Source organism: Myripristis murdjan, chromosome 5, assembly GCF_902150065.1.
Source record: "Myripristis murdjan chromosome 5, fMyrMur1.1, whole genome shotgun sequence".
NCBI lineage: Eukaryota > Metazoa > Chordata > Actinopteri > Holocentriformes > Holocentridae > Myripristis > Myripristis murdjan.
Window position 1 is genome coordinate 27,192,360 of NC_043984.1, and position 20,750 is coordinate 27,213,109.

The 20,750-nt window shown below is 43.1% G+C and overlaps 1 protein-coding gene across 1 annotated transcript; it reads left to right on the plus strand.

The window, feature by feature from the left end:
• The first annotated feature begins 1,298 nt into the window (after positions 1 to 1,298).
• On the plus strand, positions 1,299 to 20,498 carry LOC115358668 (G-protein coupled receptor 22-like). Its single transcript, XM_030050621.1, has 2 exons — positions 1,299 to 1,368; positions 17,229 to 20,498. Exon 2 carries the CDS (start codon positions 17,340 to 17,342, stop codon positions 18,867 to 18,869), a length of 1,530 nt encoding a protein of 509 aa, XP_029906481.1. The 5' UTR covers positions 1,299 to 1,368; positions 17,229 to 17,339; the 3' UTR covers positions 18,870 to 20,498.
• The last annotated feature ends 252 nt before the right edge of the window (positions 20,499 to 20,750 follow it).

A 20,750-nucleotide genomic window follows, 5' to 3' on the forward strand; every position in this document is an offset into this window, starting at 1 on the left:
AGTGTCTGAAATTTTTGGGGAGTTGTAGTTTCAGGAGGTTAACGGTTAAAAGTAGTCCAACTCTGTCTTGTTATGTGCTGGTTTAGCCTCTGGTCTTGTTTTTCTCTCCACAGCCAATCTTAGGAGCAGAAAAATGCTGCAAGAGGTGGTCATTTCTGAGTCAATCCACAGTTTCACTGAATAAAATAAATCACAGAAGCGCAGGTGAATTATGAATTGGCCAGTGTGAAATAGTTATTATTCACAATTCACTGAGGGATATGGATGTTATTTTAATGTAATGAGGTAATCATGAGCTAATTATGATAATCTACACTCACTATCAAGGGAACATCCAGCACTTTTTCCATGGTTTTTTATTTGCCTCACATCAATTTGCATCCATTCACACCCCCACCAAGCATGCACACCAAAATACCGGCATAAAAATGGGCACTTTGCCTTCTTTTGTTTGATACTCTGAATCAGGATTGCCACAGTAAATGAAGAGTTTCACACAGACTGCGTCTCATGCCTTATTCTGCATTTGATGTGATTCAGTGTGCTGTTCCCTAGTGGGACTATTCAAGTCAAGTGTATTGAATTCATACCGTACAACTGTCTTCAGTTGGGTGGCTTTGTGTGCATGAGCTCATTTTGCCGTCGCCGCTTTTAAGCAGGATTGGGTTGGGTTGCTGGGATTGGTTTTTCTATATTTCCCCTTCACAGTCAGGTACAATTACAATTCACATTTGGCTTGATATGTCGCTTTTATCCAAAGCGACATATTTATTAGATTTCTACACCACAAGCAAATCTATTCAGGACTGAACATCAAGTGCCATAAATCTCTGGTTCTGGTTCAAAGGACACAGGTGCTACAAGGCAGTGCACAATCAGCATATAAAATGTTAACAGATGTCCCAAGTAAAAATATGTAACTGTGTATATGTGTCCTCTTGGTTGACCTTGAGGACTGTTTCATGGTTGTTATGGTCAAAATCAGGTTTTTATTTTGTGGTCATTAAGCCTAAAGATCATTTTGTAAAACTCCATCCCCCCCCTTCATAATGCCAAACACAAAGACCACTACAAATGGCTGTTTGGGGCTTTAATTCCGGTGTCATCTAAATGACCTTCACGGCAGAGTGTGGCACCTCCTTCCTCCTGTCACTACCACGGCCATCCTGACAGGAGGATGCCTCCATGGCATGGGCTCGGACATGAGACTCAGGTCCTGCCCGTCGTGCTGAGTGCAGTGTTGAGTCCTCAGTGGCCCCTAGCGGAGCTGCTGCTGAGCTCATGTGCTGTGCGAGGAGAGGAGGGACGCTTCCCCTCCGCACACATGTTGGTCAGATGGATCGCTAAACACTCGGCTCCGACGCAGAGGTAAGAGGCGCAGACTTTCTACAGATTCACTGTGCGTGTTTTTTTTTTCAGGCATCAACTCATTTATCAAAGCATCCTTTTGCTCATAAATGCGGACGTTCAAATTAGGGGGGAAAAAAGAGGCAGACGCGCAGCCGCTGAGCCAGCAGTTGGCACGCAGGTACGCTTCACGATCCAACCTACCGATGTAACTTCTACTGTCAACTAAAACGCTCTCTTTCTCATTTCAGCGATGCAGCAACGCATAGCTACACTTCACTCGTTATTGTTGCAAATAGATTTAACTTTGGAAAAATGTTCATATTTAACATTTCAACTTTTACGCAGCCACTAGTTTTAATTGCTCTGATTAAGCTGCTGCAGACTGTCGCGTGGCCCTCTGGAGCTCGGGAGGCGTGTCAAACTCTGGATTAAATTCTAATGAGGGCTTTATTGTAGCTGCCTTTGTTTGTCTGTTTATTTTAATCCAAAATGATCACTTGGCACCCCTTTCCTGTAATGCATAGAATTGATACAAGGTAATTGCTCTCTGTGATAAAACCAACAACTCCTCCCTGTGTTGTTTCTGCTGAAACGAGCTCAGCAAAATATTGATTTACCCCAGAAATGTGGGTTTTATTAGGAACCTCAGGCTGTATGTGGGAGTAGGTGCTTGACACAGTTACGGGCTTTGAGGCTGTGTTTTTCTCCCACGCTCCTATGGGAGCCCTCACTGCAGCCCTCTCAGCTTAGACTATGGAAACATCTCGGCATGCATAGGCTACTGTACTGTGTGTGTGTGTGTGTGTGTGTGTAGCCTACAGTGCATATATGTGTGGGTGTGTGCCCATATGTTTTTCTTAATGTCAAAACAGCACAACATGTGAGAACTGTGAGGTTACATTGACTGGATTTTTTTTTTTTTTTTTTTTTTAAACCAAACTTTCCACATGTTTGTGTTACTTTTTGTGCCTTTTTTAATGTAAAAAAAACTCTTATCATTACATATTTAAAAAAAGATGGAAAGTACACATCAATTTTGTCTTTGGGTGTGTCAAATGTTTAATGCTCGGTATCTCAGAACTGCACTCTGCCCAGATATAGAAGCCTATAAGGTCAGTTTTTTGATGTCAGATAACTGAGATTTATTCTTCCATGCACTCATGGTCATTGTGTCACATGCTTCATCAGCTGTTCAAGGAGCCCATAAAAAGTCACATAACGCCTGAATCTGAATTGGATCTAAGCCATAAAAAGGAAATAACAGAGATGTAGTGTGGGACTAAAGAGATTCCTAAAGATGTGAGAATGGGAAAGTAATCCTACATGCAGCAAGACACAGCTGACAGATGAAGCCTAATGGAGGGAAAAAAAAAGCGAGGGGTGTGTGAGAAGATAAAATGGATGGGGGTGAAATAGTGCGGAGGTGGAGGAAGGCTAAGAGGAAAAGGGTAGAGTCTTGATGAAAGCGTTTGGCTTGGAGTTGCCCCTCAGCTGCACTCGGCCTGCGTTCTGCTTTGATTGTGAGTATGAGGGCAACCCATTGAATCCTGATGGACACGTGAAGACAGATTCATTACAGTGTGTGTTTGTGTGTGTGTGTGTGTGTGAGTGCGTGTGTGTGAAGACAGCATCATCACCCTCTCTGCCTTGCTACTGCCAGCTCACCAATTGGATTAATTGTCTTGTAATTGCCTCCTCCTGCAGTGAAGTAACCTCATCATTTTTTCCCCAAAGTGTCTCTCTGTCTGACGTCCATCATCTGTCAGTTTACACACACACACACACACGGGAGCTGCACGTGCTCATCATGCATGTGCACAGGAACACGTACACCTTCCCTACTCTCTCTCTCTCTCTCTTCCCCTTTTTCCCTGGCTAAGGTTTTCAGTGGCTGTCTATTTCAAGTCCATATTTCAGCTTGACGATAAATAATTCAAGTTACAGGACAACACTTGGCCCACGGTAAGAGTCTGGGTGCATCGCGTGGGTCGAGTGGTACATCTAATGTTTGAGGAGTTTGCCTGAATTATAGATTGGCCTCCCTAATACCAAACGATGCCCGTTCACGCCACTGAATAAAATGGCAATATGTGTTATATGTTTAATTTAAGCAAGCAATCTTTCAAAAAATCCTCCCACACAGACAAAAAATCCTCTCGCAAAATCTCATCTTTAAAGCACCTACCAGTGATTTTTGAATATTTGGCCCATTTTCTACAATTCAGCCACATTTTACATCACCACAGACCATTTTGTGAATCATGTGGGCATACTTAAGATTTCACAACATATTAAAATCTCTTGATTCTCAAATTTGAATTTTTGGTTGAAACACCCACCTTATGATGTTTCTGACGCTAAAAAAAACATTTATTAACTGTGGAACTGATAATTCGCCGTGTAAAGCAAACATCTCCCCGGGGACTGTTTTCCGGTGGAGGACTATTTTCCGTTTCACTCCTCACAGAGTCACATCATCAAAACAGCGCTGCTACTTTTAGGAAAACGAGTGTGCGACGACTTTATTACGGTAATGAAATACCGGTGTGAACAAAGTTTGAAGTCTCTGAAATGATAAATCATCATATCATATAATGAAATTAATGGAATCCATTGGCTGTATGCTTTGGGAAAAGGTTAGCTCAAATGTGAAGTTAATACATTTTGCAGATCTTAGGCTAAACATGCAGAATCACGGATATGGTCCTTTTTAAGACACGTACAGGAGGTGGATGAGTGTGGGCCAGTGTAAAGAAACTTTTCAGGAAGTTCTCAGAAGTGGGATTTCTGCTCGGCTTTACCCTCCCTCATATTCAGGCCCACACGCTCTCCTGGAGAACGCTCCATATGTCACGCCATCCTGCTCTCCCAAAACACCGCTCAGCATTTCCAGGAGCTCCTCGGCTCTGTGATGAAATGAGCCAAAATATTTATGACCTGGACAGAGATGATCATTGGATTCCTGCATAAAATTTGGTCGTAGCAGCCACAATTGAGGGCTGTAGAAATCCCGGACAGATGGTGAATAAGACAAACGCAGTGAAACAGACCCATGACTCTGCTGTGTTAACACACTGGTGAGGGGTAAGGCAGCTGTATGACTGGATCATTTTTAGTTTAAGATGTTTAATTTATGTCTCTCTCTCTGTGTGTGTGTGTGTCCCTTGGCAATACCTGTTGTACTGAGAAACAAAGGTTTTTCATTCAGGGCAGTTAGGACAGGTGTTTATATTCTTCATATTCTGGATGATACTGTATCGCTCTATTATTTAAAAATAAATGAAGTTCAACTACTAACCACAGGGAAGCTGCGTGGAAATGAATGTGCTGTGGTTAGACATTAGTATAATGTCAGTTAGATGATGTTTGTACACTGTGATAAAAAAAAAAAATATATATATATATATATATATATATATTTTAATTGAATAAGGTGTGGTTGTTATTGCATTTAGATCTGCCAAAATAAGCTGCAGTAGTTTTCTGGCTGTGTGGCTACTAGCAGCAGACAGTGGGTGAAGATATACTGCAGGCCGGCCATTAGAAGAATCCATTCACTAACAGAATAATTAAATTGAGGCTATTAAACACTGACTGTGAAGTAAAGCCTGCAGCAAGGCTATTTAGTTGATTACTGTAGTGAGCATATTTTTGAACATATTTTAGGGCATAAGACTGCCATGCCTGCTAGACAGAGGAAAAAAAAATAACCCTAAGATCAGGGTGTAATATACCTGTAATAAACATGATAGTATCTGTTTGTTCAGGATGTGCTTCCATTCAAAAATATCAATATATTCAAAAATATACATCAAATATTCATATTTTTGTTTATACAGTATCAAAGTTAAAATGCATTGATGGAATATTGGTATATTCTGAAGCATTTAATTCCATGTATAATGTCCACTCTTGGTGGAAATAGTGTTATATAATTTGCAAAAGGGGCAGAAAAAACCATCTTGTTCTTTGAATCATTAAAGCTAATAGTGATCATAATATTCATCATAATATAGATCATAATAATCATAATAAAATGATCATGATTATCAATTTATCCACTATCTTGCAGCCATGTGCAATTCACAAGATTCTGTTTAATTGAAATGAAGTGAATTATTGATATTGCATAATGGATTACATGTATTTGCCACTAACAAGGATAGGTAGACAAAAATGTCATTAAAAAATGTCAGTGAAGTAGTCATCCTCAGATTTAAAGCTCCAGGTTTCCACCCCAGTGAGACTAAATGATTTATTTCTTTATTTATTATTTACCTATCTGGTTATTTATTTATCTTAATACTTGAATTGAAGGGTCGGCATCCTTAAAGCAGGCATACACCAGGAATTCAGATTCAGCAGGGAATTCTCCTCTCTAGTCCTCACTGTTTTACATTTCAAATCTGCACACTGGCAGGGAAAATAATCCCTGTTTACAACCCTCATAATGCATGGGGTAAGACATCTTCTGCGCTCGTGTTCACCTACAGGACCACTTAGGCTCAGCATGCATCCTGTTGTGCAACAAACTGTGTGCTTTGTTTGCGTGCGTGTGTGTACGAGTGTGTGCGTGCAGATGCATACGTGTTTATTCCTGTGTGTGTGTGTGTGTGTGTGTGTGTGTGTGTGTGTCCTGTTTTCCCAGGCAACTGTGCTGAGGATGAACAGTGGCCTGTGTTTTGCCTTGACATGACATTTTGTCTCCATCATGGCATGGTGAGATAGCTCATATAGCAGCTTGATGTCTCAATAGGGAGTCTATTCATACACGTGTACACACACACACACACACACACACTCACTGTGACTGGTGGGTGTATATTGTATAGTATGTTCTGTACCCTCATGTTGGCCGGGATCTTTCTGTTTTGTCATTATTCAGCCTCTCACACTGCACACTTCAGGCTTGAAAACTCCCATTGCGTTTGATGGTGAAAGCTGTTCTTGTGCACTGCTTTGTCACAAGTAATGTATTGTTAGAATGAGAACTGTGCCAGCTTTGTGGTGACATTGTCAGGATCAGTGACTGAAGCTGCAATTGTAGCAAGGGGAGGGAATGATCAGACCGCCGGAGGCCAGACGTTTTAAAAGAAATGTTGCCTTCTTGTCATATTGTCTGTCTAGATGCTATTTCTACATGTTTTTCTCCTTTTTTATGTGCTTTCATTCATTTTTCACGTAATCCTCCACATTGTGTAACTTCCCATCAGTGCTGTGGACTAATTAATTACATGTAATAGGATAACAATAATGTGATTACGATAAACAATAACTACAATCTGTTATAGTTACTCTATAAATACAGTAATCACATTAAAGTTTGAAAAAATATGGTAACTCAATGATCACTCAAAAGACATTGCAAGTGTAGATCTGGTAGTGGATTTCTCCTTCACTTGGCCCTCTCTAATAAGGTTGTCTCAGGGTGTTTTTTTTTTCCTCCCCTGCATACATTGAAGGCTGGCAGTGCCAATTAGGCAAGGCGAGGATATGTAGGGTAGTCAGGCCTCTCATGTTTCTCCAACATTATATTTTGTGTCTTCAGCTTTTTTTTCCTTTATTTATTGCATAAATTTGTGCTATGATTGTTGATCATCACTTTGATCTTGTTAGGCTCTTTTTTTTGTAAAGTCTGTTTGAGACACACTAATGAAGAGCTATATAAATACACTATGTGGACAAAAGTACCGGGACACACCTCTTAATCATTGAATTGAGGTGTTTCACTCAATCCCATTGCCACAGGTGTACAAAATCAAGCATCCATGTAGTCTGCCTTTACAAACATTTGTCAAAGAATTGCTCACTGAGTTGGAGTGTGGTACTGTAATGGTAATCTAACAGGATGCCACCGCTGCAACAAGTCAGTTGGTGAAGTGTCTTCCCTCCTAGATATTCCACCATCAGCTGTAAGTGGGATTGTTGCAAAGTGGAAGTGTTTGGGAACCACAGCAATTCAGCCACCAAGTGGCAGACCACGTAAAGTTACAGAGTGGGGTCATCTAATGATGAGGTGCATAGTGCGTAAAAGTGGCCAACGCTCTGCTGACTCAATAACTGCAGATCTCCAAACCTCCTCTGGCATTAACATCAGCACAAAAACTGTGTGCTGGGAACCTCATGCCATGGGTTTCCATGACCGAGCAGCTGCATGCAAGCCTTACATCACCGAGCACAATGCCAAGCGTCGAATGGAGCGGTGTAAAGCACGCTGCCGCTGGACTCTGGAGCTGTGGAAATGTGTTCTGTGGAGTGACCGATCACACTTCTCTATCTGTCAGTCTGATGGATGAGTCTGGGTTTGGTGAATACCAGGAGAACATTACCTGCCTGAATGCACTGTGCCAACTGTAAGGTTTGGTGGAGGAGGGATAATGCTATGGGCTTGTTTTTCTCAGGTTGGCCTTGGCCCCTTTAGTTCCAGTAAAGGGAAATCTTAATGCTTCAGCTCACCAAAACATTTTGGACAATTCTCTGCTTCCAACTTTATGGGAACAGTTTGGGGAAGGCCCTTCTTTGTGCACTGCGTTTCAGTGCACAAAGCAGCTCCATAAAGGCATGGTTGGGTGAGTTTGCCGAGGAAGAACATGACTGGCCCGCACAGAGCCCTGACCTCAACCCCATCGACACCTTTGGGATGAACTGGAATGGAGGTTGTGAGCCAACAACAGTGTCCAACATCTCTCGTCCAACGTAGGTGTCTGACCTCACAAACGCTCTTCTAGATGAATGGACAGAAATTCCCACAGACACACAGACACAAAATCTTGTAGAAAGGGGGATCAACTCCATATTAATGGCTATGGATTTAGAATGGGATATCAGAAAAGCTCCTGTAGGTGTAATGTGTAGGCGGCCAATACTTTTGTCCATAATAGTGTATAAATGAACTTGAAATGACTTGACTGCTAATATACATTTTATGCAAAAAATCTCTGCAATAGGATACTACATGGTATGTGTTGGACATTGAGCCTAATGGGACATCAGACCAGCAGCATTCTCTAAATTGATCTTATATATTTTTTTATGTAGTGAGAAAAAATAAGTGAAGTCAACTCCATGTGCACCAAACATTATAAACAATACTGATCTGCTCTTACGAAGGTGTGCCGAATACTGAATCTCACCTGCTCTTATACTGGAGCTTTGTGCCTGAGTATAAATTGTTAACTTAAGGTGACATCACCTAAATACTATGCAAGGGCAGCTGTTGTGCTGTGTGCAAAGTACTCAGGCCCAAGAACTGAAGATGCTGCCAAACAAGGCTTAGGAAGAAAATGAACTTCAGCAGCTGAAATCAGAGTTGATTGTGATTATGTGGTTGGTACTGAGCCAAGTCAAATTTCCCTTCTTGGGACAATAAAGGTCAGAACTGAACTGAACTGAGCTGAAGTGCTGTTAAATGAACTGGAAAAAAAGAGAAAAGAATAGAAGGAGAAATTTCATTTTCCAGAGAGTCAGTACTGGCATTACATGAAAGTCAAAAAGCCAACAATAGCAAAAAAAAAAAAAAAAAAAAAGGAAAAAAAAAGGAAACATTTTTGATGCTGTGAACATTATCTCAGCAGAGGGTTGTAAAATTGCTAAAATAAAAAAAAAAAAAAAAAAAAAATGGTGCAGTGTTGCCTTGCCCGAGCCGAGCACTCTGTGGTGACGACAGCAGGAGGACAGGACGGTTTCTGAAGCCCTGACACAAACAGGGATACAGTTCTTCTGTGTAATTGCTCTAAAATTCATGCATGCATTTAACTATTTTTTTTATATATATATGTGTTGCAATCTCTAGGCTTGTTTACTGTTACTTCAACAAACTCTCAAATGTCTGCATTCCAGTATTCTTATATTAATCTATTCCTTATAATAACTCTAAAATATAAAGTAGTCCCGTGACCCTTGTGAGGATAAGTGGTTTAGAAGATGAATGAATGAATTAATATAAAGTAGTATAAATAATTATGACCTGATTCATTTTGAAATGCATTTTTTTATGTTCCTTAGTTTTAAAATGTGTGTTTCCCTGTCTTGGACAAACACTGACTGTGATAATGAGAAAATGGTTCTCTTCTCTTATCTCTTATCCTAACAGAAAAAGCAAAAATAAGGAAACATTGGTGAATCCCAGAAATCAACAAAATGAGAACAAATTGTGGATACAAACAAAACAAAGAAGATATTTGTACATATATGGCCTCCTGCATCTGGCCCCTTGTGTCGTGATAGTGGCATCTGTGCCTCTGTCCTTCTCTCTCCCTGTCTGTGTGGAGACACACACAAAACAATAAATCAGTGACAATACATGTCAGAAATTTCATATTTACACCCCAGGTTCCCTCTGCAGAGCAGATGATTAGATACTGGAGCACCTTTCTGAATAAATTTGCATATTAATGAGGAAAAACTGATTTTCTTGAAGCTACTATAACTACTATATTTCTAGGTCAACACAAGGATGTTCACCTGGAAATATTTGCAAATTAATGCATTCGTTAGCTTAATTAGTAACCTCATTTGCATAGGTCTGTAGTAATACTTTTTTCTAACATCCTAAAAAAATGATTTAAAAAAAAAAATAGATGATAATAGCACTGTTCAACTCGCCGTCTGGAAAACTTCCTATAGAGTTGGAAGCAAAGTGAGCCAAAAGTGAGTAGCCTAATCATTTAAATAGGTGAATTTGCATTTTGTGGTGTATTACACTACTAGTTGCATTTTTACATAGGTATTCCATAGGTCATTTATGTATAGGTATAAATAATTTATGTTTTAACATAATATATTTTAAAGCAACTTTCTTGACGTTTCTCATTCAGCATAATTCATTTTCATGTCCCTCAGAAGTTTCTATAAGGAGTGACATAAGTATAAAATCATGCCAAACCATATTCTTTTATTGTATGGTGAATAAAAATCGCAATGTATTTCCCCGTTTCTTTTCACTTTCCCTCCTCCTACGTTCTCGTCTTCTCACTATATATCATTTTGACAACCTGTTACATCAGTCTGTCTCAGTGGAATAGCAAGATTATGCTCCACTGCCATTTATCTTTTACACATTTAACCTCCTTTGTGCTGCAGCTACAGGGGAGTGACTGTAGCTGCTCAATCATATGTGCCATATAGTCTCTTTCACACACCTCCTCGCCTCCTACACTGAAGGGGAAAAGGTTACAGAGCCCCACTAAAGACTGTATGGAAAACAGCAGCTCTGGATGTCGGGTGTCACTTCATGAATCCCATCTCTCCATCCCCTTTTTATACTCTTGAAATAAAAATCCATCATTAGACATTTTCACCCTGTTATCTATCATCAGTCAGAGATTTTCACCGCATGCTGCAAATTACTTGGTGATGAACTGTTGTAATTTATTTTTTTGGTGTACCTGCTTTCCCTCAAACTTCCTTCTTATGCTTGATTGGTTTCCTATGATCTCCTGCATTTCCCATAATGACTGTTTCGGCTTCCGGAGAATAGGTGTGCACTTGCTCTGTTCAACTCTGGGCTTTATGTGTAGGTGGAAAGCGCAATAGTAAACAGGCTCTTCCAAAATTCACTCAAAGTCTTGTGGCTACCGTTAATTCCGGTCTATTGAGGCTACTGTTGATGGAGAAATTGCTGCATTGTCTTCCGTGATGGATTTGATGTCTCTGTGATTTCTGTGAACGCCAGCGCAGAATGGTGGCTCTTGTTGGGGTTGATGCCAAAGGCCAGCCGCACCTCCTGGTGTGATTTGGTGTCAATGCATATCAGAATATCAGATATGCATCTCATCCCCTTTGCCCTGAACATTTTGAGCGCCATCACCACACATTTGGAGAACATGTGTGTGATAAGGGAATACCCAAACAGCAGGAGAAAATATTGGAGCATCTATAGGTACTTCCTGTGGTGAGGAAATATAGGAATATCGGATCGTCAGCCATATGTATTGATACCATCCAGTCACCTGATGTCTTCCAAAAGCAGTTTGACTGTCAGCGCGCAGAATAGCCACCGATCGATGTAGCTGTTCAGCTGAATGTGGAGGTCCAGAACAGGTCTCACGCCTCCTGATTTCTTGGGGACCAGGAAATAAGGGGAGGAAAAGCCCTCATTCGCCTCCGCCTGAGGAGCTGCAGTGATAGGTCCCTTGCGGAGGAGTTTGTTTATTTCCTCCTCCAGAGCTGCCCTCTCTGTGGGAATAGAGAGAGAGGTCCACAGTGTGCCGCTGAATGGAGGAGGCTGCTGGCAGAATTGAAGTGTACAGCCCTGCCTCAGTGTTTTGGCCATCCAGCTGGGTGAAGGGCCACAAAGTCGCACCCACGCGGGTAACAGTCTGAGAGTGGTGAAGGCTGGGGTTCGGCAAGGAGGAGCTCGATCGAGCCTGTCCGTCCCGTTGTGGGAAGGAGTGTGTGCAGGGGCCCCTTCCCTTGCTTGGTCCTCCAGTGAGCCAATCGCAGGGGACAGCAGAGAGAAATCAGTCTAATTTCCTGGCACAGCACTCACAACTTAACCAGTATGACATAAAAAGCGTGCGAGCCCTTGAAGTAGATACTCAGCCACAGTTAGCATCATTAGCTCGCCTAAGAGAGCTATGGAAGCGCTAAGGGAGCTACCTGGCCACAAGAGGTCAAGGGGACTCTTCTAGCACTTGAGCACGCCAGCAAGCTGAAACTAGCCAGACCAGTGTCACTGATAGCTAATGGCATCAACAGGCCAGAATTATTTAACCTGGCACGGTGTGTAGAAAGGGATCCAACCCCATCTGGCCTGGATGGGACACCTCGTAAGAGAATAGCACCAGCATCTGAAACAGCCAACAGAGTATCAGAATGTGCTGTGCAAGGAAAGAGGCGATAGAGACAGAGTACTGGTTGGCACCTGGCCATTTATTGACACCAGAAACAGAGGAGGAGTGTCTCCGATTCCGACTCCTCTGTCATGTGCCTAGCCACTGCAGCGGGACAGATGAGCTTGAGCTGGTCTGGAGTGGCTGGACCTGGCTGCACTGATGAGGCCTGGACTACGGCCGATGTTGTTGTGGCCTCTGCTGCTGCTGCTGGTGAGGAGAAGGTACTTGGGGGTGGAAGTGGGAGCCAGGTGGTCCATGAAGGCCTGGATGTCGGGGCCAAACTGTAGCATAGATTCAGCATAGATGCAGGGGCTTAGAAGGGGCTGGTTACTATGAGGTCCCTACAACCTGATTGGGTGGTAAAGGCAAAAGATCTGTCTCAGGTGATACAGTAAATGAACACTGAAGCCTAATCAGAGTCTAATCAGAGAGCGGCCATTGTGATAATGGTGATGTGCCCATGTTTAGTGTGCAAAAAATACAAAGGCAAGCTCAGATACCTAATTTCTAGGTTAATCAGGTAAAAACACAATTTTTGAATCCCAGTACCGGGCGTTGGGTTCTGTCACTTGGTCTCATGGTTTCATGCTAACTCTGAACCTCTGTCGGAGCGGGTTGTTCCTCAGGTTTAGGTTATTTTCTTCTGTTGTTTAAATCGTTCATATTTCTATTTTTTTCTATATTCCTTGTTTATAGTGTTTATATTGCTTGCTGCTATTTATTATCTGTTTATACTGTAAATTTGCTTCATATTTTGCTATCCACTTTGCTGCTGTAATGCTGGAAATTTCCCCACTGTGGGGCTAATAAAAGAATATCTTATCTTATCTTACTTGGAGTTGGTGAGAACAACCATCTCTCTTTCAGAAGAGCCCTTGAGCCCTTGAAAAGAAAGCATCCTCTTCTCTGGTCATCTCTGATTGTTTTTCTCATCCTTTAAACGTTTCCTGACATCATCACCAGATACTCAGTTTTCTCACAACTCTTGGCTCCGTTCCCACCTTCAGCCTTGTTTAAGGTGAGAACTGTGTCACATAAGTCAGAGTGTAAAGGGGAAAGTTGTTGTTGAGCTAGCACAAAGCTACAAAGCTCCTCTGTGCATTTATTACATATAACACCTTGATGCGATTCAGTGTGGCAGGGACTGACTGAGATCTTTGCTTCCCCCGGTGCGAGAAAATGGTCACACACAGTTACCTGGCTCTCCAGCATTCCCTGGTGGGTCTTCTCTCCTTGCAGGGGAGTTAATTAGGAGGTCATCTTTAGAGGCAGTGCACCTGGGTTTCACACTTGCAGAAGCCAATCGTTGAAAAAGCAACGCCTGCATTCGTAAAAGTTATTAGGAATGGTCAAGCTGGTTGTTGCTATGGTTTTGTCTAAATTTAAAAATGAATTGGCCCCGAGCAAGTGCTCCCCTGCTTCACCTCTGCAGTAAATTCCTTAGCCAGCCCTGAGCTGCTAACGCTTCAGGATTCACTGAGGCACTTGGGTTTTCAGAGGAAGGGATAACGCTTCTTTTACTGCAAAGGAAAGCAGCTCATGGATGAAGTGAGGCAGTGTAATCTCCAGGGCCATACACACCAGGCCCACGTGACCCTGCACCTTGGGTCAAATCAGAGTCATATTGGATTGATTCTTCACACCTCGGCTTCACATGAGTGCTTTTTACTTCTCAACCTTTCAATTTATGAAGAGATAAAGCCGTGGCACTCACATGTTGGGGATCCAGGGTAGCTGTGGATCATTTGAGACAGGACCCTTACCCTTATGAGAACTACAAAAAAATCCTATCATAAATTTAAGTAGGATAGTAAACAAGTATCACAAGAAAACTGTAAATCTCCATAGCATGGGTGTCACCATTCTTTACACACTTAGGTCATAATTTGGTCTGTTGGTCATCCAGCTCCTCCAAGAAATGTTTTGCCATTTCAGATAATTTCTCTTCATATCTGATCCACAAAACGAGATTTTATTAATCCTAAAACCAGCAACAACTGCATTTTGTTGTTGTGACTTGTTTAATGTCATTCATTGTATCTGAGTAAGCTGCAAATAGCTAATTGCCAACATTTCCCTCAGACATATTTTGCTTTTCCACTTCAATAAGCCAATCAATGAACCCTGTTCCTAGTTCTACAGTGTCTTATTTTGTCCCATCAAATGTGATTTTGATCTAACAAATGGTATGACCTGCTAAAAATACCATCTGGCTGTACAGGTACATCTGCTTACTGTAGCTGACGGTTTGCCTCTGCATGTTGTAATGCTAACAAACAGCACATAGTCACAAAATATTTAGCATGTTTGATTTTTCTCATCAGTCTACAGCATTGACGCACCGTGCTCATTCATCAGCGTTGCCAAGTCTCATAATTACGCTCTCTCAAGATGTTGTAGCCCTGAAAAGAGGAAAATAATTGGGATTCATGCAGATATATGAATCCAATTTATGGCTGGCACTTATTCAGTGCTGAGAGCCTAACCTGTGCAGGTATTATGCAGCTTTTTACTCCATCACTCATCAGGGAGCCTTATGGGATTGAAGCGGTCGGTTGGAGGCTGGATGAAACTGTGCAGCAGGGGTTAGGGGAGGCTGATGTAAGACACTGGAGTGGAAAAAATGCTGCCTCTGTTGCACCCTGGGACATCTTGTTTACCTGTGCTGCCGGCTTGCCATTCACTTGTACCTCCCTCCCTTGCTTATGAATCAATTCTATCTCTCCATTCACATTTACCGGGCTTTTCTGATGTCTTTCTTGGAGGTGCTTCATGTTGTTTTTTTTGTTTGTTTTGTTTTTGTTTTTTTGGCAAGAATCAACTTATTCCCCCCAAAGCTGCATTTCCATTTCCACCACCCAACCCCTCCCTTCTTTACTTTCTCCCAATCCCAGCCTGTGGTGGCAATCAGGCAGTCTGCGCACGATCCATACCAGCTGGAAACCTCCAACGTGAGTCGAGCAAAGTGGCTGCAGGGCTGTGCACATACACCATCAATTCTTCACTCACTCTTTCCTGTGACCTGATATTCCTCTCTTTTCTCTCCCAAATGTTTCCCCTCACCTCACACCTTAACATCCGAAATTAAATCACTTTACATCGCAAGTAAAATCACTTTCCTCTTGCAATTTCAAACGAAATGGAAAATCTGTATCTTCCCAGCACTTTTATCTCACCATCTGCGAGTGCTCATTAAATCTGAAAAAGTGGGATAAACTTCATGTCTCCTGCTATCGCGAGGTGGTTTATTGCCACGACACTGTTTTCTCATTGTGGGCCCTTTGGTTTACACTTTGGCTGTCACTAGCATGTAGTCATCAAAGAGCCTGGTGTCACTCACTTCAATACCACAGCATCTGTGCCCTCATTAATCAAGACCCTGTAGCACGGTTGCTATGGCAACAGCTATGGGGAGAAAATGGAGTCCATCACTCAAGTGAATGTCTTGTGGAGTTGTGCGGAGTTGGTCTGTTGATGTTTGTTCCTTGTGATCTTGACTGGTAGGCTCGTCGTCCTGGCCAAATATTTCCAGCACTTAATGAGATATTTTCACCCTTTCATAGGGTAAAGGGACAAAGAGTAATGGTTTTAATTATTCGGTTGATTTCCCACAGGCACAATCAGTAGCCACCCTCTAATCAATGACAAGCAACTGTGTTCTACATGTTGCCTCTAATCCTGCTGCTGTCAATACGACAGAGGGATGCTGTGTACCAAAACCAGCAGCCTGGGACAGTGTGATGCTTTTTCTTCTGTGTCAACTATGACCAATTAGGTCTTCGATGAACACACTGGCTGCAGCACTGAATCACTGAATCACAAAATTAAAGTTTACCTCTGTCTGTAGTCAGTACTTATGAATTTGGCAGTTAAGTGTTACTCAGTGGATTTGCTTTCTGCCATGTGTAATCCCATTTTTACAACAAATGAAAAGACAGGTAACGAGATAGATAACATTTTCCCCACCAAGGTCCAAATCTCCTGTTACCAACTGTTTCCAAATGATGCCACTGTAAGCAATGCATATTAACTGAATCCCTGAAATGTGCCTCTGTCAAACCTAGAAACATTAGGCAGGCGGGTCACTAACACGGTTAAACTTCTCCCGCATTATTTTCCGGTTTTACATTTTCAGGATCTGGGGTCATGATATTTCACAATAATACTCAGCCCAGCTCCCAGAAAGTTGCATTATGATTGATGCTTACATTTCGAGTCTTAATGTAGTTATAGAGGCAGTATTCGTCAAAGAACTGCGCCCTGCCTCTGGGATTGTCTACAGCCGCTCCTCGAGTCCCATCTATATTTTTAGTAAATTGATTCCTCAAATGTGACATTGATAATAAAGCCAGTGAGTAACTTAAGCAGCAATCAGTTTTGACAAAATCTTACAATGCTAAAAAAAAAAAAAGAAAAAAAAATGCTCCCTCGTTCCTCTGGCAGTGAAAGCATTTTAAATAAATCATATGGTCTGTTACAGCTTGCAGAGCAGACAGCATAACCAATTTTGTGTAAGTTGCTGAATGTGTTAGTTTTACTGATCCATTGAGAGGCCACTTGATTGCCTGCGGGTCTGATTACTTAGCTTCATTCAATTTGCCCATTCCCCTGAGCTCCAGCACTCATTAGTGATAGGCTATTGTGCCGGTCTCTGGTTCTGACAGCTTGTGTGCTGCACGTCCCGGGCTCTAGCCGAGCCAAGATGGTAATCAGAAATGCTGATAGCAGACAGATTGAAAGCTACATTTATGCATAATGCAGAACGTGTTCAACCTGCAGGTAGTGGGGTTGGATATATGCAGATGTATCCTCATGCGACAAATAGATACATACATACAAAGATATATAGACAGATACACAGATATGTGCACAGGCATTTTCCTCTTTTTATGTGAGCTATAATCTGGATGTTACAGCTTTCCTATCCAAAGTTATGTTGAGCGTGTAAGATGTGTGACAGTTCCTGAGAGAGAATAATGTGTTTTGATTCTGTCTTCCACAGTTCATTTCTCATCTGTCTGCCTTGTGTTCTCCTCTCCCCAGGACTGTCACCAAGCTGTTTTTCATCCCTGCATCATGGAAGCTCAGCCTGGTGCATCATGGGAGCTCATAAACGGTGTGACAGTTACAATATATGAGGACTGAGAGGTCGCCATGGAGACTGACAGCTATACCTCAAGCCCAGCTACCACTGACTGGGCTGGGATGGTGGCCAGCTTGGAGCCGCAAGGAGGGGGGGGCTCGTCCAGCAGCCCGGCATCCTGGTACATGCCGTACCCGCTGGGCTTCCAGGTGTCGCTGACCGCCTTCCTCATGCTGGAGCTGGTACTGGGCTTCAGCAGCAACCTGACAGTGCTGGTGCTCTACTGCTCCCAGTCCAATCTGGTCGACTCGGTCAGCAACATGGTGACTGTCAATCTGCATGTGTTGGATGTGGCGGTGTGCGTGCTATGTCTGCCCTTCACTCTAGTAGTTGTGCTCCTGCCACCTGGACCCAACCTGGCCCTGCTCTGCTGCTTTCATGAAGCCTGTGTTACCTTCGCCAGCATCGCCACAGCCATCAATGTGCTGGTGATCAGCTTGGACCGCTATGACATTTCAGTACGGCCAGCCAACAGGCTGCTGACGACGCGCAGAGCCGCGATGCTGCTGGCTGCTGTTTGGGTTACCTCTGTAGCCGTGTTTTTTATACCATTCTTGGAGGTGGAGTGGTTCAGCAGAGGAGCGGGAACGGAGAGTGGGCCGGTGACACCGTCGTCTTCCCCCTCCCTCGGCGTCAGTGCCACAGTGGTGCCAGCCTGGCGTAACCGGACACTGCTGTGTGTTGGTGGGCAGGGCTATCACACAGGCCTGGGCATGTACTACCATCTCATTTTGCAGGTGCCCATTTTCTTCACCACAGTGGCAGTCATGCTGTTCACCTACTCCAGAATACTGAGAGCTTTAAACATCCGCATTGGCTCCCACATTAAGAAGAGCCAGCGCTTCAGGGGCCCTTCCTCCAAAGGACGCCACCAGAGACAAAAGAAGAGGAAGGCGGGGCTTGGCATGATAGAGAGTGGGGAGGTGGGGGGGGAGCAGTGTACCACAGATGGCTCCAAGCAGCTCAGCCACCCTCCCCTCATCCCCTCCCCTTCTCCCACCCCCACAGCTACCTCCCCCCCAGCCCTGTCCTCCTCTGCCCCGTTGGCCACCTCAGACATGGCGGCTGCCACCCCCATGCCAGCTACAATGGGTGTCCAAGCCTCCGTGTCAGCCATCATTGCCCTGCGGCGGGCGGTGCGGCGGCATCGGGATCGGCGTGAGCGCCAGCGGCGAGTGTTCAGAATGTCCCTCATCATTATCTCCACCTTCCTGGGCTGTTGGGCTCCTCTGTCTGTCACCAACGTGTTGATCCTGGGCATCGGCCCCAGTGACGCCCTGGTCAGCCTGCGCCTCTGGTTCCTTGCCCTGGCCTATGGCACCACCGTCTCCCACCCGCTGCTCTATGCTTTTACGCGTCAGAAGTTGCGCCGGGCTCTCCGGGCCAAGGTGAAGAAGAGGGTGGTATCCCTGCTCCAAGTGGACCCTTCACCAGGAGGCACCGTCATACACAACTCCTGGGTGGACAACAGGAAGTCTGCACGGCAGGTACGGTTGGAAGCCAGTGAAGCTACCGACCGCTGCCTGGCAGAAGCCCTGTGAGACTCACTCCTACTGGGCACCTGGGTTACCATAATTAATAACAAGAAAGGAGGCACAGGTGTGTCCTGTTATGAAAATCACCAGTGCGTTAAGCTTATGGAAGGCATGTAGGAAACATATTTCCACTTCTGGGAAATGCTTTAATGTAACCACCAGCAGCCCAAGCTAAATACAGTCAACTTACACCTCAGGCAGAAATTAAAACAGGATGCAGTTGTCACCTGTGTGGCAACACGGTCTCTAAAGCTCATGCATTCCAGATTACAGAAAGAAAACAACAACAACAACAAAATACACAAGTGTATATGATTTGCACTCTGTCAAACACTAAAGTCTGTTTACATATGGAGTTGTGTGCAAAGTCTGTGATGAAGCACTCTCATAGTGGTGCTTACGTAACTGCTCCAAAGAATGTGTTTAGCCAGCAGATGATCTGATCTGCCACCCACTCAAATGCTCCAAGGCAGCTTTCAAGAAAAAAACCACTAATGTTGACACACTTCAAACACATAAATACAGACTCCTCTGGATGTATTTCATATTATCTCTGCCTTAATTCTGCTCTGGAAGATGGGTTCGGTGCTATGCTCTGTATTGTGAACAAAATGGGAGTATGCATCGGATATTACAGCAAGGCACAAAGCGTACTGCATGTAAAATACGAGTGTATACTGAGCTGAAAATGGGCAAAGAATACAGTAGGAGGATGGCGCAGAGGGAGAAGTCAGAGGCCAATTATTGACTTGTGTAAAATATTAATTGCAGTTTTTGCTTAGCCTAAATAGTTTCCATACAGTCACATATGTTACCATGTTATTATCAAATCTCCTGAAGCTCCTTCATGTAAATGCACCACTTTTGGTCCTCAATTTATATTAAATGGTGTTATTTGATGATGTTTATTTATATTTTGTACACAGTGCAGAGAGGTGGTTAGCAGACTGTCCTGACAGTGAAGTACACGTTTACCTTATATGACCTCACATTTTGAAAGAATTGTAGGCTCACAGGCTGAAATAGCTCCGTTGCAATGACACTATGAGGTTTGATTTGGGGTTTTTGGCAGTGTAATTGTGTCCTTTTCAAATTGATAATCATGTAAATGCTGTATATAATGACCAGATATAAATTTATCGAGTGTGAAACCCCATAGTGCACTGTCACTTGGTCTGTGTGTTGTTCTATTTGATCATAGACTGACGCTTCTAGATGCGATAGAGTGTTTCAGTTGTGGCTGCTCGTCTCTGTGTCAGCTGGACATCTGCTCACAGTCCCATGGGTCAACTCAACCTTAGTGTCCTATAAACCTGTCAGCGTCACAGAGCACCGAGATCACTACAATTATCCGTGAGCCTAGTGTTTTCCTTTGACTTTGTTGTTATACTTTGTTTGCACTTCCATCGCTGTTATGCTGTACTCACCCTCAAGCTCATTTCAGAGGCCATGTGATTTTTCACGCACAGATGTAATGTGTTCCTGAATGTATACACATGTCCACTGGAAGATATATACAAATATAACACACCCATACAGTCTTTTTAGAGTTTCCCTCCATGGTGTTGTTCTCATGTGAATGTATCACCATGCAATGATAAAGGATTATGACAATAAATGAAATAAATAAGATAACATCAAGGTCTTCCATGTGTTTGGGGTCCTGCAGTGCTGATTCTGTTGAATGGCAAAGAGGAACATTTTGCTAAAAAGATGCAGAGAACATAATTGCAAAATGCTACAGGGGTAAAAGCCTGGGAAACTGAGATATAACTTTTATGACAGTAGGAGCAGAACGGGAGGGATGGGGGGGTCACGAGAATAATGTAGAGTACTGTACATTTGTAGTTCACATGATTATGCACTACCTGAAGGGACATAGAGTGA